Source organism: Numenius arquata, chromosome 2 (assembly GCF_964106895.1).
Source record: "Numenius arquata chromosome 2, bNumArq3.hap1.1, whole genome shotgun sequence".
In the NCBI taxonomy this organism is placed as follows: domain Eukaryota; kingdom Metazoa; phylum Chordata; class Aves; order Charadriiformes; family Scolopacidae; genus Numenius; species Numenius arquata.
The window spans coordinates 11,489,047-11,511,790 of record NC_133577.1 but is presented as its reverse complement, the minus strand read 5'-3'; the positions used below and the strand labels follow the sequence as shown (position 1 = coordinate 11,511,790).

The 22,744-nt window shown below is 40.1% G+C and overlaps 1 protein-coding gene across 2 annotated transcripts; it reads left to right on the top strand.

Annotated features, from left to right (window-relative positions):
* Nucleotides 1–122: 122 nt before the first annotated feature.
* On the top strand, nucleotides 123–21,332 carry MYCT1 (MYC target 1). Of its 2 annotated transcripts, none has more exons than XM_074169086.1 (2): nucleotides 123–372; nucleotides 20,800–21,332. In XM_074169086.1, the coding sequence occupies exons 1-2, from the start codon at nucleotides 123–125 to the stop codon at nucleotides 21,330–21,332; spliced, it is 783 nt and encodes a 260-aa protein (XP_074025187.1). The 2 variants fall into 2 exon arrangements, with proteins under 2 accessions (XP_074025187.1, XP_074025188.1); XM_074169087.1 differs by having other exon boundaries at nucleotides 316–372; nucleotides 20,805–21,332.
* The last annotated feature ends 1,412 nt before the right edge of the window (nucleotides 21,333–22,744 follow it).

Genomic DNA, 22,744 nt, shown 5'->3' with positions numbered 1-22,744 from the left:
TCTCTGGACATTTTTGGGGTTCAAAAAGTTTCAGAGAAGGAGGAGATTTGGTATTGTTCTGAGTCAATTTGCTCTGGCTGAGGAAATGACGAGAAGGAAACTATTTCCCCGTCTCGGGAACCATGTGGTGTTCCAAGATAAGGCGAGCACTTGCTAATTTGAGTCCACAAGCAGGAAATGTGATACATCCATTTCCTTTCAGGCAAACAACACAGTTCTCTGGCAGCACAAAAGCATTGCTTCTACTGCTAAATCTCAAACGTTCAGAAATCCATTGCTCCTTTGTGGACATACCATTCTATATTTGTTATTTGGATGTTATGGATAGAAACAGTACTTACTCTCCAATCACATGGCCACCAAAGTTTTGGGGTAAGGATTTTGTTTCTTTTTCTAGAATATCGTTAAAGTAGATGTTGAGATTCGCTGATGATTGCCTTAAAAAGTAAAGTACATCTAGATACTTTCAAGACTCATGTTGAAAGCAAAAAGCAGTGAATAGATTTTGTATTTCTTGCAGTGCAAAAGATTGTTTTCCAAATATTTCTTTGACAAAGTTTTGTCATGTTTTTAACTAATCAAGACAGCAGGAACTGCCCAGGCAGAATTGATTGTTTGACAAAGTTCATTACTGAAGTCAGTTGAAAAGGTTTCTATTGACTTCACTTTGTTTCAGATCAGGTAGATATTCTCAACTGTTTAATGGATGTACCTACATGGCAGACATGCTCTGTTTCATCCTCTGATGAGAAGAGATAGCAAAAACTAAACATGTTCCAAGCTTTGGAATAAACTTACTTAATAATCTTACTCCTCCAGAATGTAGAATGATTTGCAATTTGTTGTGACGTCTCATGATCAGATTCCCCTTACTTTTCTCTTAATGTATATTTTGATTATTATCCATTAAGACTGTTTTCCTTCACCCAAACCTAGGAATGGGTCATTAACTGAAACGTATAGAGTGTGAGGTGGGATTATATTTTATACTGAAATTGTTTTGAGGTAATTGGTTTCAGTGACTTGATCCTAAAGGATTCTGTGCAACAACTGTGGAGAACTTTTCCCTCCAAAAAGCTCTATCACTTGCTATGTCTAGCATTAATACGAATTAATATTTATCATTAGCCTTTAGCATTAGCGTGAACCATATGATCCGGGTTTGTCTAGTTTATTATTGCTATTGAGGAATCTCCAAAAATCTGTGGACTATCTAAAGCTAAAAAATCCTATGTATTAGCAAATTGAACTTCTGTTGCATAAAAGTGCCCTGGGAAAAGAGTAGAAAAGAACTATACAAGAATATTTAAAGAAGTTCCTTCTTTTCCTTAGCATAAGAAACAAGAGTCATGTTTCCTGCAGTGACACATATATTTTGCTACTGGGAGACCATGAGCAACTCACTTCATTTTTGTGTCTTGGGCTAAAAAGTAGGATAATGATACTGGATGCCCTTGAGAAATACTTACAGATTAACTGAGGAAAAAATACTGTTATTGCTGTTGCAGAGTCTCTTGTTGTCTGGAGACTGTCTTTTGGACTCTGAAGAATAACTATCAGATGTAGAGACTCTGAAGAATAACTATCATCTTTGAACTACATGTAATTCTAAAATGGCTCTTTCAGAACAAAAATGAAAGTGCTTTCATCAACATGTACTTTAAGAATCCTTGTGTAAAAGGTGCTGGCTCTTGTTACTGCAGATTTGCTTTTATTCTGAGGTAAATTACTGCTTCACTGTCACGGAAACATACACAAGACATGGCAATGTTATATGAAACTCTAAGGATTCATTAACCATAATGCTCAGACTGTGGGCAAAGTGTTCTCCATCTTCATGAAGAGTCAAAAAAGGTACCTAAGTGAATGTTTAATTTCCACTGCATATTGGCTGCAGCTGGCCCCGGTGGTACTGCTGTTACTCTGTCATTCCATTGAAGGTACTTCTCCAGGTTCTTCAATATCACGAGCTGCATTGGACAGCACAGAGCAGGACATGCATGAGCTGTCTTATTGCTGGAAGCATCTCCTTTCACCAGCACTGCCCAGCCAGCTTGCCAGGGATGGAAACTGTTCCCAGCCCTGATCACCTCCCATTTGCTTACACTGACTGCAGATGAACCTCACAGCTCAGGATTTTGTGAGGAGCTTGCATGGTCTTGGGAAGGGAAGATACCTCTTACATTTTCCTTCTTTTACTGATAGAAGTGTTAATAGCATTTCCTCTTCCTTTTCTTTAGGTATATCATATGTGGTAGACCAGGGAGGGACACTATGTAGTCTGTATCAATGACTGACACAAGCTCACTGTGAGGAAATTTCACTAAAAAAACCCCAGAAGTGTATTTTCTGATATCCTTGGAGATGCATGATCTGAGGTAAAAATAAAGGTACACATAGTAGAGATAAATAAAATTGAGTTCTTTATTAAATGAGAATGCAGTATTTGAAACTGTCATTTTTCAGGATATGGTTTACAATCTGTGTCACTGTTTTTCTAAGCCACCCACCATATAGCGCTGTGAGTGTGAATACTTTACAAAGATGCAGATCCTTTCCCATGCATATGTGACTTCTCACCAGCTCCCATAGACTCTATCAAAGTGTAAACTTCAACATGTGTGTAAAAGTTTGCTGAGAGGGACTTTCTGAGAAAAAAATAAATGGTGTAAAAATTTTTAGAGTAACTATTCATAATGATATTTAATCCCTTACAATTTTAAAAAACATCTATTGTCTAACAGCTGGTTCCCTACTCTGGAAAATATACAGGCATCCTGTTTTCTAAAGCTGTCCGGTTTCCAATGGTAACTTCACACAATAACACCTTAAAAGTGACTCTAAGAATTTTAAAACAATGAACAAACTGTCCCCCACTTATTTATGTGTGAGCATATATAAATCTTTTTATAACTGCTCCATGTTAGTGGAAGTGTGCATGAATAAAGCTGTGTAGAAAAAAAACAAGATATACACGCCTTGATATGTCATGCTGTGTGAATCGCCGAAGAAGTTTAAATCCTCTCTCCATATTCATGCAAAGCCTGTAAGAAATAATGAAAAAAAAAAAAAGCACAATGTTTTGCAGGCTCAGTGTAGTGTCAATGACAGCTGGAGAGTTGATAGCATGCTTAGCTGCAGGTCTTGCAGGGCAATGAGCTGATGCTGTACCTCATCCTAATTGCTTTGAATTCAGGCTTCACTGTCATCATTCTGCAGCATTTTTGAAATGCTAAATTATGCAGCAGAGCAAACCAGAAGAAACGAAACAGTAGTTTTACTGGTCTAAAATAAATTCTGCCAGGGGAAAAAAAAAAAAAAAAAAAGAAAAAAAAGGAATATTAACCTACTCTTCTAGTTTAAATTCATGAGTTTCATGACAGAGCTCCTGGCCCTGTCAGCAAATGTCCTCTGTGTAATGTGTCACAAGCACAAAATGGGGATTCCAGTTCTCACTTTGACAGCACTGTTCCCTACTCCAGATGTTGCACAGAGTCTTTGTAGATGTTTCAGAGAAGTTGTCTGAGCTACTACAAGGCTGCAGGAGCTCATCTCTTTCAGGTGCAGCTTCTATGCAGCCATGTAACCTCCAATCACCCTATTTTGCAGTAGGAATCCATACTATGGGACTTTGGCAGAGGTAGGAAGAGAAGCACTTAAAGTCAGCCTCTGCTGAACTTCGTCGCCGTTGGAATGACATGGGACTGTAGACAGAGAATCTGGATCATTTTATTTTATTGGTGGTTTCAAAGGGATGTTTGGCAGTAGCTGAGTGAGAAGCGGTTTGGTACCCATCCATCAACTACTAATCTCATTTTTTATTTTTTTTAATATAGTCTTTATTGAATTCATTTTGATTTGTAAGTTAGCAGTGGAAGCAAAGATGTTTCCATTTTAACCAGGAGTGCATTTCTTGTAATTCCTAAAAGCATTCTCAGTCACACACAATTAAATACAACAAATGGCTTTGAGACAATCCTATTTCACCAGTGCAGATAGTAATATACTTTCAGATCAGGAAATTTAATTTAAATAGTACATTTGATCAATATGACAACAGCAGAGAGAAAAAGTGTAAGCAGATATTAATCAACATAAAGTTAGATCCCTAAGCTATCCTTCAGTCTAGTTTTACTCAAGTATCTATTTAAAAATTCAACATCACAATTTAATACCTTAAAAACATTAAGGACTTCTTTTTTTTTCTTGAATCAGGATCCAGGGTATTTGTCCTGTGCGTGGAAACAATGCCATATATCAGCTGGCTTCCAGCATTTTAAGATTGTGAACTACCTGGCACTAGCACGTCAAGCATTATCACTTGACTTTATAAGCTACAAATGCAGTTGTCGTTTCAAATATAATGTCAAATTTTACTTTCTCTCTCCCTCAACCCACTGGTCTTCCCCTCAGTATAATATGTTTGTTTGCTTGAAAGGAGTCAGAGTATGTATTTTGCTGGAAAAGATGGTCATTAGCGATGAGCATATTCTAATATCGGACACTGTGTCGTGGTATTGTGTGACTGCTCTAGCAATAGTGGTGGTTAAGGACTTTGCATCATCTTCTTTATGAACTGAAATACTACTTGTGAAGGGCAGCACTGACACAAACAATGACACAGATGCCAATGACAAGCAAGTCCATCCTAGACAGCCATGGGACCTGATTTCTTTTCTGGCATCCTTCACGGGCAGTAGCCAGAGCAGTGTAGAAGCAACAGCAACAGCAACAAATCCAGTCCAGTTCTTTTTCTTTGCCAGTGAGGAAAGAAGTATTTGCCTGACTGTGCGGTGACCAAGTTAAGCCTGTTGGCTTCCACTCTGATGACTGTGTCAGTGAATTTCCAGCATACCTGGAGTGATCTCTTCTCATTCCCTTTGCTCCTCTCCACACATTTTGTACCCCTCCAGTCTTGCCTTAGCAGCAGCAAATAAATGCTCTGGGAGCTGCCTCAAATGTCCTGCTGAAGATGTGGACACACAAAAGCTGTAGTTTGGAACCAGCTGTAAAGCACTTGACAGGAGATGTGGCAGTGATAGTTTCTACCAGGCCATTTTCCTCCTAGTCTGATGGCTGGAAAAGTCCTGATAGACTGGGCATTGCTAATAGGGCAGAGGATTTAGCTAAGCTGAAGATGCAATTCCTTTGCTGGCAGATAGGAGGAAGTGAAGGCATTACATAGAGGCACTACAGATGCTTTAAACCTCTGGAGATTTTTTTTAGTAGAGAAAACCTTCAGGGTTGAAGTGGAACAAAATAGGAGGAAAACACAACAAAATTACAGCCTTGGATTAAGGTGCAGTATAGATGTCAAGGACGTATTTTCTGAATTGCTGTTTTTCTTCTTCTCTTTCATTCCCTTTTCTCCCTTTTCACAACTTCACCCTAGTGTGTATATTCTTCCTGGTATTTTAATTCATGGCAATCAGCCAAAATAGAGCAAGGAGATTGAAGACACTGCATCAGCTGGAATTTGTCCTTGCACCTTTTTTTGTCACTTCTCTGTGTTTTGGAAAACCTCAGTGATTTTAAAAACGCAATACTTGGCAGCATGTTTACACATCATAAAGAGGTCGTAACAAAAGGAATAAATGTCTTCACAGGAAATACAATCTCTTTCTGCAGAGTCTTTGGGTTAGATCACTGATGCCTGCGAAAGTTTGGAAATGGGATGTAACCAAATGAGATTCTTTCTTTTGAAATTGCTCTGCTGGAGTCAGACAACTTCAGACTGCTGTTGTTGGAAGAAGCCCCAAAGGGACAACAGAGAGAAGGAGAGGCAAAATGCTTTTTTCCAACCTCATGATGCAGTTCTGCTTTAGGATATCAGGGGATAATTCCTTCCAGTGCTTATCCAAAATAGTAAGACGCTGTCCTCTTCAAAAAACAGAGACTGAAAATGAGGATAGAGCCTCTTAGTGCACAAATATGAGTATTGCCATGACCCACACTGTATTTTTGATGAATAAGTAAGCAATTCTGCATTCATAGCATTAATGGGGACAATAAATGAAAACTATATTCCTGTGATGACTGACTTGGTCAATTTTGAATTTCTTTAACCTCATTGCCTGTTTGCATTTAATTAAAACAATATATAAACAGTAGATAAAATTGCCAATAAGAATCAAAATTAAAAGCAAGTCAAATTCATCAATACATGGAGAGTGAGAGGGAAAGGAGCAGGAGGGTCCCAGCAAATGTTATCGGAGGAAGGGATGTTCTGTATCAATTTGGCGAAGTCAAACATATCTGAAAGAATATATCTGAGTTCTTTGGCCAGAAGCCTGTACTAATTCCTGTCCCATGTCACAGATGGGCATATATATAAAATGCAGTCTTCACACTGATTCTGCATCTCCCCATCTGGCATACACTGACTGTGTCTACAACGACAACTTTCCTGATCAGACTTCCCAGAGTGCTTTATCATGCACTACCTTAACAAGTCTGTTTTCTTAACGCTTGAATTTCAGAGCCTGGCTTCTGGCTCACCAGGGATACTGATCCATCACTCAGGACTTGCAGCTTGGGGCTTTACCTCATGGTGTGTGATATTAAAGGACTCAAATCATTGAGCAGGCTTCTGTCCCCATCATGATGGAGTTAATATGAGAGCCAATTGTATGTGAACAAACCGTCCTTCCAGCTCCCCACCTATCTTTTCCAATCAAATAAATGGCTCATACTTCCAGCTTTGTTATTATAGATTTTCTAGAGCCCTGCTGGTTCTTTACTGCTTGCCTAACCTTCCATCTTCTGACTAATATGTTCTCCTTTACTTCTTCAGGCTGGACCCTTTAAAAAAAAGAAAAAGTTTTACATCTCTGAAGCTACCTTTCTATACCCTTGAGACCTCTAATAACACAGAGCAGTTTGTCTTTCATTCCAATTTCACGACCAATTATATCTACTGATGGTAGAAAAAGAGCTTGTTTTGAAGAGCATATAATCCAAATGCCCCCATTGACTGGTTCTAGTATATGTCAGTGGCATGTGAATTTGGGCAACCCAAGTAGTCTAACACAAAAAATAATAAATAGGAAGGAGGGATGCATTTCCTAGTTTAGAGAAAACTCTCAGAATTCACTGCACGAAAGGGCTAGGAAAACTGGTGGAAAAATATAGCCTTGGAGATATCTTCCCTGTTTCTTAGCCCAGAATATATTGACCAGATGGGCTAATTAGAGCATTATTCCTCTAAAATATGTGCAAAATGTTGTCTGTACTAGAAATTTATAGTTATGTGAATGGTGTGACCGCATAATATAAGGTATAGTGCAGAAGGAAGCATAATGTGCTTATACCCCTTTGTGTCAGTCTGGTATGGACAGACCATGTCCTTGGGGTTGCAGATTTCCCTGATTCTAACAAATAACACACCTGCAAGCCTACCTGGCTTAGTGGCTGTGTAGCTGTATTGAGTAAAGGCAATGGTGACATAAAGCCTCCTCCCACTCCTCCTACAAGAAACCTGCCAACAACGCAAAAAATTATTATCAAGTTCAAAATGTGTCCCTGCTGAGGTAGGGATCCTAACACGGAGTGCAATTCATTGATTCTTCCCAAATTCACTGAGAAACTAGAATTGTTTTATTTTCCTATGATCAATTTGAACTTAGAGCAGGATGGATCCCCCAAAAGATGTTTGTGGAAACAGGCATACTGCGAGGCAGATTGCTAGTTGGGTTTCTGGAAGATAAGACAGATGGTTCCTCCACATTTCAGGTCCCTATTTGAAAAACAGAGAAAACTTCCCTGTGCTACTTCATAGGAATATCGATAAGAGAAAGATGATGAGGTAAAATGTGACACAGAATCAGACAGAAAGCCACTTCTGGTTTTGCAAATGCTTCCTGTAAACACACTGAGTTTTTTTCAAGTACATTTATCTGAAGAACAGATGTACAACACATATAAAATATGATATATTTCAACAATACTACGAAAGACAAGGAGATCTTTACGGTAATGTCACATCCTTGAAATGTTTCCCTTCTTATTATCAGTCTTAAATCTAGTGTACCTACAAGTTGTCCTTCCTGCTCCTCAGTGAAATGTTACATGATGCCACAAATTTAATAGTGAAGCCATATTTTCAGATTACTTAATGAAAGATTTCACTTGAATGACTAACTTCTTTCAAATTGATGAAGAATAGTTGCAATGTATCTGCATGGTGAATCTGCAGAAATCAGGACTGTGAAAATCCTATACAAATCAGCAGAGTTTTCAGGACAGGGATCAGTTCTGCTTTTGTCTGTTACAAAGACCACGTGCTGGGACCTCAGGCAGACCCTGGGAACATAGTACACAGACAAAAATAAACAATGGCAACACCAGTAAAACTCAGCTTCACCTATGTAGGAACTGAGACAGACTTTTTTTTCACCTCTTGGAGAGGACTGTAGGGCAGCCCATCCTCCCAGGCCCAGCAGCATCAGAGTAATTTTTGCTGCATGGCTTCTGGAGCATCAGAGATTCCCCTGACTAATGGCAATCTATTTTTTCCCCTTCAGATGAGATACTGATCCACATGAAAATCCCATGAAATGAGATGTAGAAAATGTCACATAACTAAATCACTTCTCAAGTGCTCAAGTGGTAAGAAGCTGATTTAAGCATTCCACATAATTTTGATAATGCTCAAGGTAGCTAGAGGACTACTGGGGCAAGGGAGACCCACACATACTACCTCTGCTCTGCCTGAACCTGTTAAGATGTTAATGAGGGCTATTGTCCTGTCTACCAGGTCAAGGTCACCAGAAGATCTTCCCTTTTCCAGTTCCCCTGACCACAGCGTGAGCTGTCTTGGGATGTGTCACAAGGCAGCAGCAGAGCAGCTCGGGCCAGTGACTCAAACAGGACTCAGCTTTCATATCAGTACTGCTAATACTGAGAGAAATGGCAACAAGGGTGTGGGTTTAACTGAAGGAAGATAAAAGATAGCATGTGATGGTGAGGCATTAGCAATGGCTGATGTTTGAACATCAGCTCTTCAGTGGCAACATGACAGCAGTGAATCTCATTCCTCTGTAACACTCAGGGTCCCTGGCTCCTCCTCTGAAGACCTCCAGAAATATTCTTGTACCAAATAGGAAATAAACCTCTGACTTGTGATGTAATTAAAGAGGAAGGCATTGCTCATTTCCCCCCTCTCAGCTTCAGGATATACCATGCTTCTCTTCCCTCTCAGCTGTGTTTGAGAAGGGTTGATTTTTATCCAGCTTCTCAGCAGGATTTCTTATGCACCTGGCAGTACTGTTCACTGGAGCAGCTGTGCTTCATTGTCTTCCAGTATTGCTACAGAGAGCCCAAAGCAGCCAGGCAAGAGATTCCACACTGCACCTTCTGCTTGTGCTGGTGCTATACTATTGTAGAAAGCCAGCACTTCCTCTCTGCTTCATCAGGGACAAAAGTCAAGGTCATATGTCACATCTAAACATACTCTGCCCACTCTGGTTTCTCCAGGAGACAGAACTGTGTCTTAGCCTTACACTGTTTTATTTTCCAGCTAACTTTCGGAGGTACCATTTTGTATCAACTACTAGACCACTATTGTTTTATATAAACCCCACAAAAAAATTTATCAGATAAATCATATACTCTCTTCTGAAGGGTCATAATGATCAAGCTATTCCAAATTTATCATGATTATGCTTATTTTGCTATCAATTCAGTAAAAGATTTAAAAGGCACGTGAAAGTTATCACTTCCATTACTGAAGCAAAAGGGATTATATCAACAATCAGACCTTGCATTTAGGAAGCTAATATGTAAATCCATTCCAAGATCTTATGTGCAGGCCTGTCAGAGAGATAAAAGCAGGTATTAATGAGGGACCTATTTTTTCCTTGCCCTTATTCTGGCAAGCCCAAAGAAAAGAGTATTACTGTAGTTGGATGAAAGCAACAAACTATGACATGAAGAGAAGAGACCAGTCTTATTCTTGCATGCCATCTATTCAGAGCACAATTTCTTCCTTGTGTATAAATTATTCTTTTAAAGTGAGTCTGTCATCCTCAGGCTGTGTTTTGTTGCCTCCTAATTACTGCTTCTCTCCTGCTTCCCCCCACTCACCCCCCACCTCCCATACAGCCATTGATTTATCAAATGCTTAACCATCTTTAGCAGGAAGGAGACAGATCTAAGGTAGTAGAAGGAAGAGGCAAACTTTCTTCAGAGTATTATTTAAATATTAATCAGACACACAGTTCATACACATTTTGACAATTACACCTACTCTATTGACTGTGTAGTGCTGCTTGTAGTCACATGCGCTACCCAAAACATCATGTTTTATCTATCCATCAAATCCAGAAATCTCATCTTTAGGAAATCAGGTATATTTCTTCTTCCAAGCACCCCACCAGTGAATGTGTTGGCATGTGAACCTATTGGCATCAGCTGTCACATAATAAAAAGAGCTTAGTGCTGTGCTTTCTCCCCAAGAAAAATCCCACATAGCTGCAAACTCAACTGCTAGAGCCTGGCAGGATTCAGATTCAGGTGAGTTGGTCTCAGGACACTGTGGATGCAATGATTCTGCTTCAGCTCTTGTAGAACCTATGGAAAATGATCTGTATTTATACACAACTTCCAATTTAACCATTGTAATTCATTTAACCAAGAGTCAAAAATCTTAGTGAGCCAAATGAGCAGCTGCAAGTGGTGCCATCTCCCTTATACAGGTTAGTCTGAAGCATGAAGATGGAATGAGATGTCCACAATCATGAAAGAGCATAAAGTAAAAACAAGATTCAAGACTGACCATTTTGTCTTTCTTCGTTTCATAACCCTATCCTTTTGTTTGGGAAAAAAAAAAAAAGAAAACCAGAAAAGACTATCAATAACAGTACAGACAGCTTCATTTTTTCCTACTTTTCAAAGTCAAAGCTTCATTTTCTATACAACCTTAATAAAAGGTACTTACTCAGATTTTGAAACCTATTGTATGGTAGTTAAGTTTGCACCAAGCAATCCTAAGTTCTTGTCCTAACAACTCTTCAAAATAAAAAATAAAAAAAAAAGTAAGTTTTTAGGCTGCAGTAGATTTGGTTCCAAGGTAATAATTTAATTCCTTTCTACTTAAGGAGATGGAAATGAGACATACATGAGTTTGGTTTTCATGGATTGAAAATGAGACAATAGTGACTTAATATTTATCTGTTAAATAACCAAAACTACATGGACAATGCAAATATATACAGCATTCTTATGAAATAATGTCTAGGAATTTTTCAGGAAAATAATTGGAGGAGACAAAAAAATGTTCAATGCAATGCAAAAACTTTTTTGGGCTCTGATACATGCTTGCTGAAACAAACACCCGGGGCAGTTTCTGCTTCTCAGCAGAGGTTTCTGCCTTGCTTCTCTGGCATCTTATTTGCAGAAGAAAATTAATTCCCTGTTTCAGACATTTGAATTCACAATCCAGCATCTTAACACACTTATGACTTATTTGACCATTTAACTGACATCTGCCAATTTTAAACCCTTTGCTTTAAAAAATTATGTTATATTGATGCTATCTTTCAGTTATCCAGGGTAATGGGAGGATTAGCCAACCAAGCAGACACATGACTTTTATGGAAGGTGCGTAAGTTATTCAGGCAGAGTATAAATGAAGAAGGAGACCGTTAATGGCTCTGTTGATTGAGAAGTGCAGGAGTCTCTAGACAAGTAGGACCTATACCAGCCTGATGCAAACACAGCCTCTCAGATACCACAGGCCCATGTGGGACAGGCACCACTGTCACGCTTCACAATGAGTCTCCAGCCTGGATCATCTGCCCTGGGTCATCAAGAGTTGACTAACACTCCATATAGGTAATCAATCATCCCACTTAGAAACTCTCCTGGTGTTTATCAGCTTGTGATTAGGCAGATTCTTGTGGGTACTACTTAATTAGATCTCCTAGCCCACACTGAAATAGATATTCATAGTCATATTTGATATAAGAGAAACCTCTGAAACTGATTGGTGATCACACAGAAAGTACTGGGAGAAAGAAAGCTCAAATTTCTGAACTCCAGATAACTAACTGAAGAGTACAGTACTACCACATATGAACATGCTTCCATATTCTCAAAACGTTCACTATTATACCTGTTGACTGAGAAAGACAAAGGTACCAGGAGATTTTTTGCATTACTGGATATACCTCAGATATTGCTGCAGTGAAAAAAAGAATGAAAAGCTGATGGAAATACAGATCTCTCTTCCTGCTACTTGAATACTTGTTTATTGGATACTTTTGATCAGTATTCAGCAAAGCTCACAAACAGCTCCTCTTCCTCCCATTCTTCAACTTTGCACAACTTTCTTAATTTTCACCTGAAGAAGGCCCTAGTCTTAGCAATCTCATAACATAATGAGACTATAAATAGAACCCTAAATACCATTTTCATTGATGGCTATTGTTGAACAAGCAATGCACAAGTTAGGTCTGTCAGCAGAATGTTCTGTGGTAGTATTTCAAAGGCAGTATATTTCTGAGTGAGAAGAGACTGTTTCTGGGAAACTTTGCATTTTTTGGGCCCCAGTAGATTTCTGTTTGCTCCTGCCAGGACATGATGTTGTATGTGTCTGTTTCATTCATTTTCGCTATGTTAGTACATGACACATTTAAAATGGAGAGTAAGAAGGATGGAACAGGGAAGGGGAGATTGTTCCTCTCCTGGGAAGCAGGTGAGCAGGTTGCAGGGGAAGAGGGAGAGCGATTGCACAGCTAAGATCAAGGAGCAGAAACAAAGTCCTGCCTCTCCGGTGACAGAGAGAGATTCACAGGAAAACGTGCAGAGGTTGCAGCCCTTTCAAAAAGCACTGCATTGAGAACCACTGTTCATAGGATGCACTGGGCAAGCTGAAATGTGGTTTTTATTTCTAGCGTACCTAGTATCTCAAGGTACTTAGAGTGTACCTCATCCCTCTGAGTTCTACCAAAACTTGGCCTTTTATTGTAAACACTGCTGGGCCTTTTGTGGGTTCTCACAGTAAGGACGAGCTCCACCTGAAGCTCCACCTGTGTCTGGCCGAGGCAGGATCTTCTCAGACCACAAATAACAGAATTACTGTGGTCAGGCTGAGGGTGACTTCGATGTATTCCTTACCCTACAGTCCTCCCAGTAACCTGAAAACCTTTGTCCTAACCCTGAGTGTCTTGTTTTCATAGATGTAGCAGACTTACTTTGGTATTTCCTCCTTAATTTTAAGAGTTTTAGGAAATCCTCCTTAATTTTAAGATTTCACTCCAGTCACTCACGCTCTGTTCGTATAGGAAATTATTTTATTTGCAGGCTCTGTAAAATAGTCATATCAATTAAGTAATAATGACAGTGCTGTATTGCACTGTGGCAAATTGTGTTTAACTGTTTGATTTAGGTTCAGGCAGGGGCCATATAGCTTAGGCCTAAGCTCTGGTTTTGTGAGGTTGGTAAGAATGTCTTGCCAGAGGTTTGTTTGCTGCACATGCGGAAAAGATCAAAATTATATTACTGTCTTTGTAATGCATTAGGAATCATAATGAAACCACGTGGTAACAAAGTTTCTATCTCTGTCTGCATAAAGGAATCTTTGCTTTGTGTTATACAGTTATGCCAAAGGCATTAAATTAAACACGCTGACATCTCTATCTTAGATTATTACAATTACTCTTTATTTATCATTCCAGTAGAAATCAACTTCCAGTAATATCAAGGGAACATCATTAACTCTGAGCTGGTTTGTAGGATATTGAGACACCATATTCCACCCTTCTGGTGTTTTATCACAGTGAATTATGGCATTAGTAAACAAAGCAGTACTCTGGTGCATGCGTATCATTCTGGACATCACTGTGGATGGCAAGAAATACGAATTTAAGACCAGACTTAGCCTCATGTTTCTCCATCAGCCCAGATATTTGCACAAAGATACAAACCTGTACAAGCTTTACTTCATTAAGCTTCTGAACACCTTTGCTGTGCCTCAGTCGACCTTATTTTCAAAGCCGCTGCAAAATGTTCGTCCTAAGTGTTTATGGCAATGTAATTCAAAGGTTTTCTGAGTTTTGTGGCACTATTAACTTCCCTGTCATCTTTGTTGGAATGCTTCTTGTTAGTTTTTCTTGACACCTTGTTTTATTAGAATTGAGGTATTTTATGTATTGTTTAGATTTTCAGCATAAATTTCCAGCAGAGGGCAATCTTGTTCCTAGGTAGGTGGCTCTTTGTTAAGTTAACCCTCTAACAAACAGCCGTCCCCTCTGCATTTTAGAGTATTAATCCAAGGGCACAGAATGCTTTTTTTTTTTTTACCTTGTCATTTCCTTAATAATTTTTCAGACGCTTCCAGAGGCTATTTGCTTACCTGATCGAAGAAAGTCTTAGAAACTGCACAAAATAGCGTCAGTATGGGCCTTGAACTGTCGTCTGTTCTACCTTCTTTTTTCAAGACCGGATTAACTATATTACAACAACTCTTGACTGATATTGGTTTTTAAAATCTTTAATGGTGATAGATGAACCTCCTACCTGGACTACCTATTCTAGTTCTTACCTGTCCACACAGATAAAAACACATTTTTAAACCCAATGCTTTTTATTTTATCTGCAGTGGAAATACAAGCAACTGCTTATTTGTTAGGTGGAGTGGGAGAATTACTGTCCTTTGCTGCAGAAAAGAATCTTGCACTAGAATGTCTCTCTAGCAAGCTGTGTTTTAATGCAAAGCACTGACATTTCAGACAGCCTAACTATCTTACTAATTTTGTTGATCAGTTCTCATGTCCTGCATGGTCTGCTTTTCTCTTAGCTTTTTTTCCCTACAGATTTTTTTTTTTTTCCAGATGCCACCATACTCGACTGTTTGTTTTCTGGACATTACAACTACCTGAACCACTTTGTGCTGTAGCCTGTCACTCTCACTCTTTCCACAAGAGCCTTGTGTGACCTTTCTTAAACTTCTGCCATGACTAACATCACAGCTGGTTGATATTACACAGCAACTGATTCGCCCACCCAACTGAATCATGGGCTGCCTACAAATGATAAATAAGAGGCTGTTTTGCTAATACAATTAGTGACAAAGATCGGGAAGATAGTAATGTCAACACTTGTCAGACACAGAGAAATTGCTTTTTTGAACTCAGCATGACAACAGAAGCACAGGAGTTGGCTACTGAAATCAGCCCCGGCTTTAAACTAAGTTTTCTTGGAGTTGGTAAAACTGGCATAAAATTTTAAGTAGTTCAAATCACTTCAAACTTTCTGTAGTGGGAAAAAAGTGGTGACTCTCTGGGCCCAGGGTATTTTTCCTTTCCAAATTGACTGCCCAGGATTCCTGAGGGGGGGTAGCTGCAGCCTGTCCGGCTTAGAGATGTATATTTGCTACAGTTGTAGAAAGGTGCTGTGAGTGTATCAAAACTTTGATGGACTCCAGCTGCTCCTGTCTTGTTTGCACAAACGAGGCTGCTTTATGAACATCCGCTGGTGACTTACCTGAACCTCACTTGAAACCTGAGACATTGAGACTGCTGTAAAACAGTATCTGAACCATTCTTACTAGTTGCGTTACTAGAATTGTCATTTGTAAGTGCAATTCATGCTTTAATACACTAGCTGGTGCTCTATGTTAAGCTGTGCAATGTTCAGGTATGAATTCCCATAATGGTTTGTATGGTTTTTATATTGAGCTTTCATTTGGGAAAAAACCATAGGGTGAGATAGAGGCTGAGGCGGATTTCTCAATGTCTGAGATCAAACCCACAACCAGCTGTCAAGGCTTTTCAGCTTCGGGACAAGGCTATGTCCATGTGTACAAGTGTGTGTACATGTAGGGGGAGGAAAGCTTAGACAAGTTTTGAGTCATTGACATATGACAACATAAAGGAAAGAAAACTCACAAAAATGTGAGAAGGAAAGAATTGAAATGGAAATAAATTTAGAATTCTAAAATTTGGATTAAAATTACAGAAATAGTTCTTTTCCACTATACAGCATGGTAGTACGTTCTGATACTTCTCATTGCTAATGCAGCTGAGATCAGTGAGCTTGTGTGTTCTGCATACAAGCTGGCTGGAGCCCACATGGAATAAAGGTTGCATGTCAGGGGTGTAGTTTTAGGAAGGTGGGAGAAAAGAAAAATGGGAAGATTACTCTCAGTTGCTGAAGTAAATGAACAGAATCTTGCTCTAAAGCAATATGAATAAAACATCTCTACAGCAAGCTGAGTCTGAACGCTGAACAATACTATTCTTGACTGACCACTTCTAATAACTTTAAGATAAACCTACTGAATTATTTCTCTTTTAATCAAGTGATAACAAAAAATTAACAGCTCCAAAACATATGTATTTGAAAGTCACCCACTGGAAATCAAATTAAGTGTGTAGGTATCATGTCACCCTATTGATGTTTCCTGCCTCCTTGTGCTTAGCAATAGCATGAGCAGAACAGATGCTTGGAAAGGTAACTGACTTTTTATTAGCTTTATTAGCTATTATTGGCAAATACACAGTTCAAATTCAAGTCATGTGTGCACAGCCTGACTAAAAGATGCTTTTCCATTTCTCTTTCCTTTGCATTCAGTATTTAGTCCGCTCTTCCCCAACCCCACCCTGGTTCTTGTTCTGAGATGCTTTCATTGAAGCTGCTGCTAATGATTTTGAGACGTACAACTATCCCTTCATATACTTGTCCAGCTGAAAAGTTTACAAATGTATACACTTGTGAGCATGGGGTCAGGATGATCTTTTGCCCACCCTAACTTTACATCTTGGGGAATTTATGATAAGACTATAGGAAAGATGCAAGTCCCAAAGATTTCCTGAGTTCAGGGAGCAAAATGCTGTTCCAGGCTGTCTCAGCCAGAGCTCAGGGCAAAAGGGAGATTCCTTGGCAAAATGAATCCTCAATGTAAACATGTTTTGAATTCAAAAGGAATGTCTTGCTGTCTGGTGTGGTCCATACACATGAAAGGAAAATGAAACCCTCACAGAAATAAGAGCTTGACCTGAGTATGTCTGCCAGGATCCTGCTCCATGATAGAGGCAGGATCCTCCACCACAAAAAACAAAGCTATTTTATGAAGAGTTTGGTTGATCCAGAGACTGAAAAGTCTGTCCTACATTGTTGAAAAAAAACCTTTGTCCTTCACCTCAGCTGGTGTTAGAGGTGAGAGTGGAGAAAATTGACTGAGATGGGGTACCAAATGTTTTTGGTTATGGCCTAATCAAATAAAGCAGGCAGTGTAAGCAGCCTGAGAAACACACAGATCAAAACGTATTTAGGGGACCAGCACCTGGGGAGTTATTGTTATTGGCAGCATCCCTACTTTATCCCCAAATATTAACTTTTTTTTTTTTTCTTAGAAGTAGAGGACAGAATGACATGCACAGCTCTCAGGAAACCATAAGATATTATAATGTCTCCTTGGAAGACACTCCATGTCATTATTGCTCTGACTCTCCTGCAAGGCTAGTTCTGCCCTGGCACTGCCCAGATTAAGAGAAAAACAACTCTCTGAAAGCTAGCTGTTCCCCTCAAAGTCCCAGGTGCAGCAAGTCCCACTCTGCTTTTGATCTTTTTCTCTCTTTGGTAGTATTTTCTCCAATGTACCTCAGGGCTGTGATCGCCTGGACATTTTAAAGAGGAAATCAATGGGCATAGATTTGCAATTCTTCAACGCAAGTTTTTAGAACTGAATTACATTTCAGTGAAATTCATCCTCTGCAGGGAGTGAATAAAAAGCAAGTTCAGCCTATTAGTGTGACCCACAGCTCCCACTGGAGTCAGGGAGAGTCTGGGAATAGAAAGAATAAAGTGTCTGTAACCAATGGGTCCAGCGATATTTCTATAACAAGAACCGAAAGGATTAAAGGTAGGTCCAAATGGAAATGAGAGCATTTGGGGTACTATATGACAACTACAATAGTCAGTGTAAACCCAGCTGAGTTTCCCCAGGGAATAATTTGACCCTCTATTTTTACATTTATATACAGAGGTATAAAAATAAAAGAATCAAAGAAGTTAATGAAGACATTATCCAAAGGGATAATTGTTTGTGCTGTACCTCCAGCACAGGGGAACAGCACGTGGGAAGGACTGTAGAGCTGCACTCAATACTTTTGTCAATTCCCTCACCTGCTTTTAACAGTGCGAAATGCTGATTTGATTGTGCAGGTGGTGAAAATTATGGCTAGAGGGATGCAGGGACAAATCCTCACCATGGTGCATGGCAACCCCAGAGCCAGGTACGCTTGTGAGGCTTGCTGTGCCTCTGCTTGCACTCAAGGAGGCTGCTGAGCCCCACAGAGATCCCCTTTGCCTCCTCCCTGCTGAGCACCCAAACAGGAGCAGGGATATCAGGCGGCAGCACCGAGCCCTCTGCCTGGGGTATCCCTTGGCAGTCTCATATGCAACAACCTAACTAGCAGTCCAGCCGAGGTGCAGAAGAAATCAGCATAAGAAAGGATTAGTTCCTGCTCTGCTTTCCCATAGCCATTCTGGGACAGCAACAGGGGGACTCAGATTGCAGCTCTAGGGCGTGGGAAGTGCTGTCTTTAGGAAGCCACCTGGGATTCACTCAGCTGGAGGTCATCAAGTCCTGGCTCTCCCTTCCCACCTTCAGGAGTATGAGTAGGAACTTGCAGTAACAGAATGCATTAAATCCATTAAAATGGCATGATAGGCTATTTCTGACCAAAAGGGACATGATAAGGCCTGCTGTGTCTCTGAAGATGCTTTATAAAGGCTTATAAGCCTAGCTGACAGCAGAGGTTACAAGAAAGCAACAGTAGGACTGTATGGCCGTCCAAAATATCAGTGGCTTAATTAGAGCTTAAATTTTCTGGACCTCATGGAACACCAAGTCTATTCTGAAAAAATGTAAGGTGAATAAACTTGGGTAGGAGATTCACGGTGATGTCAGTAATTCATGATAATGTTGATCCTGTCTAGAACCACACCTGCAAAGGGATGTAGGGTGAATGTACTGCTCCTCTGACAGGGCTTGATGGGCAGCAGCAAGGGCTGGGTTCAAATTTAATGCTGCTTGGCATCCCTACCCAGAAATGTGGGAAAATTTTATGCTAAACTTTCAAATGCTCAAGGAGCTAATTTTCCCCAACCGCAAGTATGAATCACACAGCTAACAATTTTTTACTGAAGGGAGAAAAGTAAGAAAATAGATAAGGAAGGTAAGAATAACTAATTCTTAAAGTACAATTATACCAATAATAATTTATATCTCCCCTGCTGGAAGGAAAGCAAATGTTTGCTTTCCCCCTCCTGCAGTGACCTAAGTTTAAGCCTTTCTAGGAACCTTGCTAGGAACCGAATGACTTAAGTAAAGGTATCTGTTGGTGCAATACTGGGTACCTCTGCCTGCAAGCTGGTCCCACTGGCCACGCCTGGCACCTCTCCTTTCCCTCCGCTGTGTGCTGGCTGCTCTCCATAGCCATCCCTCGGGCCACTCACTCTCTTTGCCTCTCTAGCATCTGCTTTGGCTAATTCCCACAGCTCAGGCTCAGTGTCATTATTTTGGGTTCTGGAAATGACTGTTTGTCCAGCACCATAAGTTAAGGGGAAAATTTTTAACAGTTGTTTTCTTGCAAGAAAATTTTGAACCTAGTCTCATCTTGCCCTTTCTGGTCTCTAACATCTGCATCCCAGTCCTGGAGTTACTGCCTTCTGTTACAGTGATCAAGAGACTTAGTACTAGTGGTTATCTCTGACCGTAATCAATTAGGATATAGTAATTTACATTAATTTCTATGAAGATTTAAAGTATCTGTTACTCAGCAGTAAAAGGCTGGGACGTATTCTCAGGTTGTAATAAATACAAGGCTTACTCCATTAATAACATGGCGGAAAGTACATCACTATTGTAATATGTGAGTTTGCAAACATGTACACAAGGAACATAAATGTCTATAAACAGAATTACAAGTCTGCATAAATCCACACCTCATATTGCCCACAGAAGCAAATGCTTGGCAGTTTTGTGGCACACCTTGGGGCCAGTGGGTGGCTGATTCTGGGAGAGACTGAAGACTTCTCCCTTGCTTTGTGTCATGGTTTAACCCCAGCCGGCAGCTAGGACCACACAGCTGCTCATGAAGTTCTCCCCCTTCTCCCAGAAGGGCAGGGAGAAGAGGGAGAAAAGGAGAGGAAAGGGAAAAACCTCATGGGTTGAGATAAAGACAGTTTAATAGAACAATAACAGAAAAGGAAAATAACAATAATAATAATAACAAGAATAACAATAATAATAATGACACAAGTCATTCTTACTGCCCGGTGAATTGGCACCGTCCCGGACAGTGATCGTGGATTCCCTCCCCACCCTGGCCAAACCCATTTATATACTGAGCACAATGTCTATGGTATGGAATATTCCATTGGCCTTTCCATTGTTCTGTCTGTGTTCCTTCTCAGCTTCTGTAGGAATCTGAAAATAGTCCTTGAAAAGCATAAACATCACTTAGCAACAATTAAACCAATATGCATTATTGACATTGCATCCACAGCAATCACTTGAAAGAAAATTAACCCTTTCCCAGCTGAAACCAGGACACATACAGAAACTGGTATTAAATGCAAGCTACTTTCTGGATGTTGCTGAATTATGCAAATTAAAGAAAAAGCACCGTATAGTGAGAGCAATCTGATATGTTGTGTTTGTGTTGTAAAGTTCATGTATTACATACAAAAACCTTACGGTTTGTTCATCTTCTAAGGAAGTTGCCATTTTTTGGCAGGAAAATCCTCTGAGTTAATTAAATAACTTTGTTGTGTATTTTTGCTGTATTTCAGAGCAGATAACAATAGCCTTCACAGTGTCCATGGCGGTTGGACTGGTGATTGGAGGGATCATCTGGGCGTTGTTCACTTGCTTGTCCCGTCGCAGAGCTAGCGCCCACATTTCCCAGGGGAGCTCCTCAGCCTTCAGCCGTCGGTCCAGGACCCCCTCCCATGGCCAAACTACTGGCAGGACTGGATTTTACCGCAACAGCAGCTGTGAACGTCGGAGCAACCTTAGCCTGGCCAGCCTCACCTTCCAGCGGCAAGCCTCCTTAGAACAAGCCAACTCTTTCCCCAGGAAGTCAAGCTTCCGTGCATCCACCTTCCACCCTTTCCTGCAGTGTCCTCCCCTCCCCGTGGAGACGAACAGTCAGCTGATCACCCTCACTCCCACAAACACCACCACGACCCTGGTGGGAAGCACCACCAACAGCTTAAGTCGACCTGAATTCCATTGGTCTAACAACAGCCTCCGCATCTGCCACTCCACTCAAACCCCCCCTCCTGCCTATGAAACCATCATTAAAGCTTTCCCAGACTCCTGAGGTGGGTCCTTGCTGCAAACATGCACGTGCATTTTAGGAGGAACCTCAATCATTTCAACAATTTTCTGTGTGTGATAAAGATCTCTGAGAAGTCTCTGGCTGCCATTGTGGAGGGGACATACAGTGCCAAGAGGCGGTATGAGAACCCAACAACAGCGGTTTCTTAGAGCACAATATCCCACTGTCCAAGGGATCACTTGTCTTTGCACTGCTGGCTCTAATTTACTGCTCTGTCATATGCTTGCATATTTATAGTGTTGTATCTTTAATTGTAACCATTGTACTTTTACTTTAAAGGCAAGAAAATTCTGCCACATTAAAACAAAATCATTTCTTGAAAAAAGAGACCAGTTCGGGTTACTGATACACACATTTCTGCAAATTTCACTATTCTGTTGTTTGTTCTGTTGTTGGTGTTTGGGGTTTTTTTTAGAAAAAAAAAATAAAATTCTGGTTTATGTATTTTTCCAAGGACACTAAATTTTCAGAGAACACCTCCCATTACCCACCTTATTTCTATAACCACAGAGCAGCTTCTGTCTGAGGAACCTTAGAAGCAGACCTTGTAGAGTATTTAACATCACAGTCCTGGCTGTGGTCAGAGACATCCTGTTCTGCTGATTGTAGAGGATCTTAAAAGACTCCATGTTAAGGCTGCTTGTATAAAATTCCCTCCACAGTATGGAAAAAATGTTGAAGTGTACCAACCTCCATGCAGTTTTGAACAACATACTAATTGCATGGTAACAATTACAAAGAATTTTCTTTTTGGAGCCAGCAGAACAGGTAGTTTCGTTTAAATAACCAGTAAGGCTGTATGGGAGCAGACCTCCTCATCTTTCATTTTTCTACTTCTGGTTATCAAGATAAGCAGCATGAATGACAACTATTTTTTTAATTAAGTTTCCTGTTTTGCTATGGGATTACTCATTTCCTTATTTTAAATTGTATTTCTCAAATTGAACCAACGTTTAATTCTTCCTGGCAAGTTATTCACCGAAATCTCATCTTTCACTAAAGCAAGATTTTAAACATCTACGGCTGAACACTGGGATTGTACAATTAGTTGAAATATGAAGATAAAGATGGAATATTTAGTTGAGGTTGATGTATATTCTTGACTGTTATACATGTATCGTGTCAGGCTAACCCCTGGCTTAGTAGAGACTAATTGCATTGACATGAGAAGTGCAGGATTTGGAAACAGCACAGGCAATTGGGGCCTGATTTAAATCTTATTGTATCAGTTTCCTGTTAAATATTTCATGTTCAAATAAAGGGTAAAGAATTTCCACAAGTAGAAGAGCGGCCCTACTCCTCACTTACAAATAAGCCTTTTGATCCTAAAAGGGCTGGGCAACTACCAGCCGCAGGACTCCTGGTTCTGAGGGGCCGGTCCTGTGCTTCCGTAG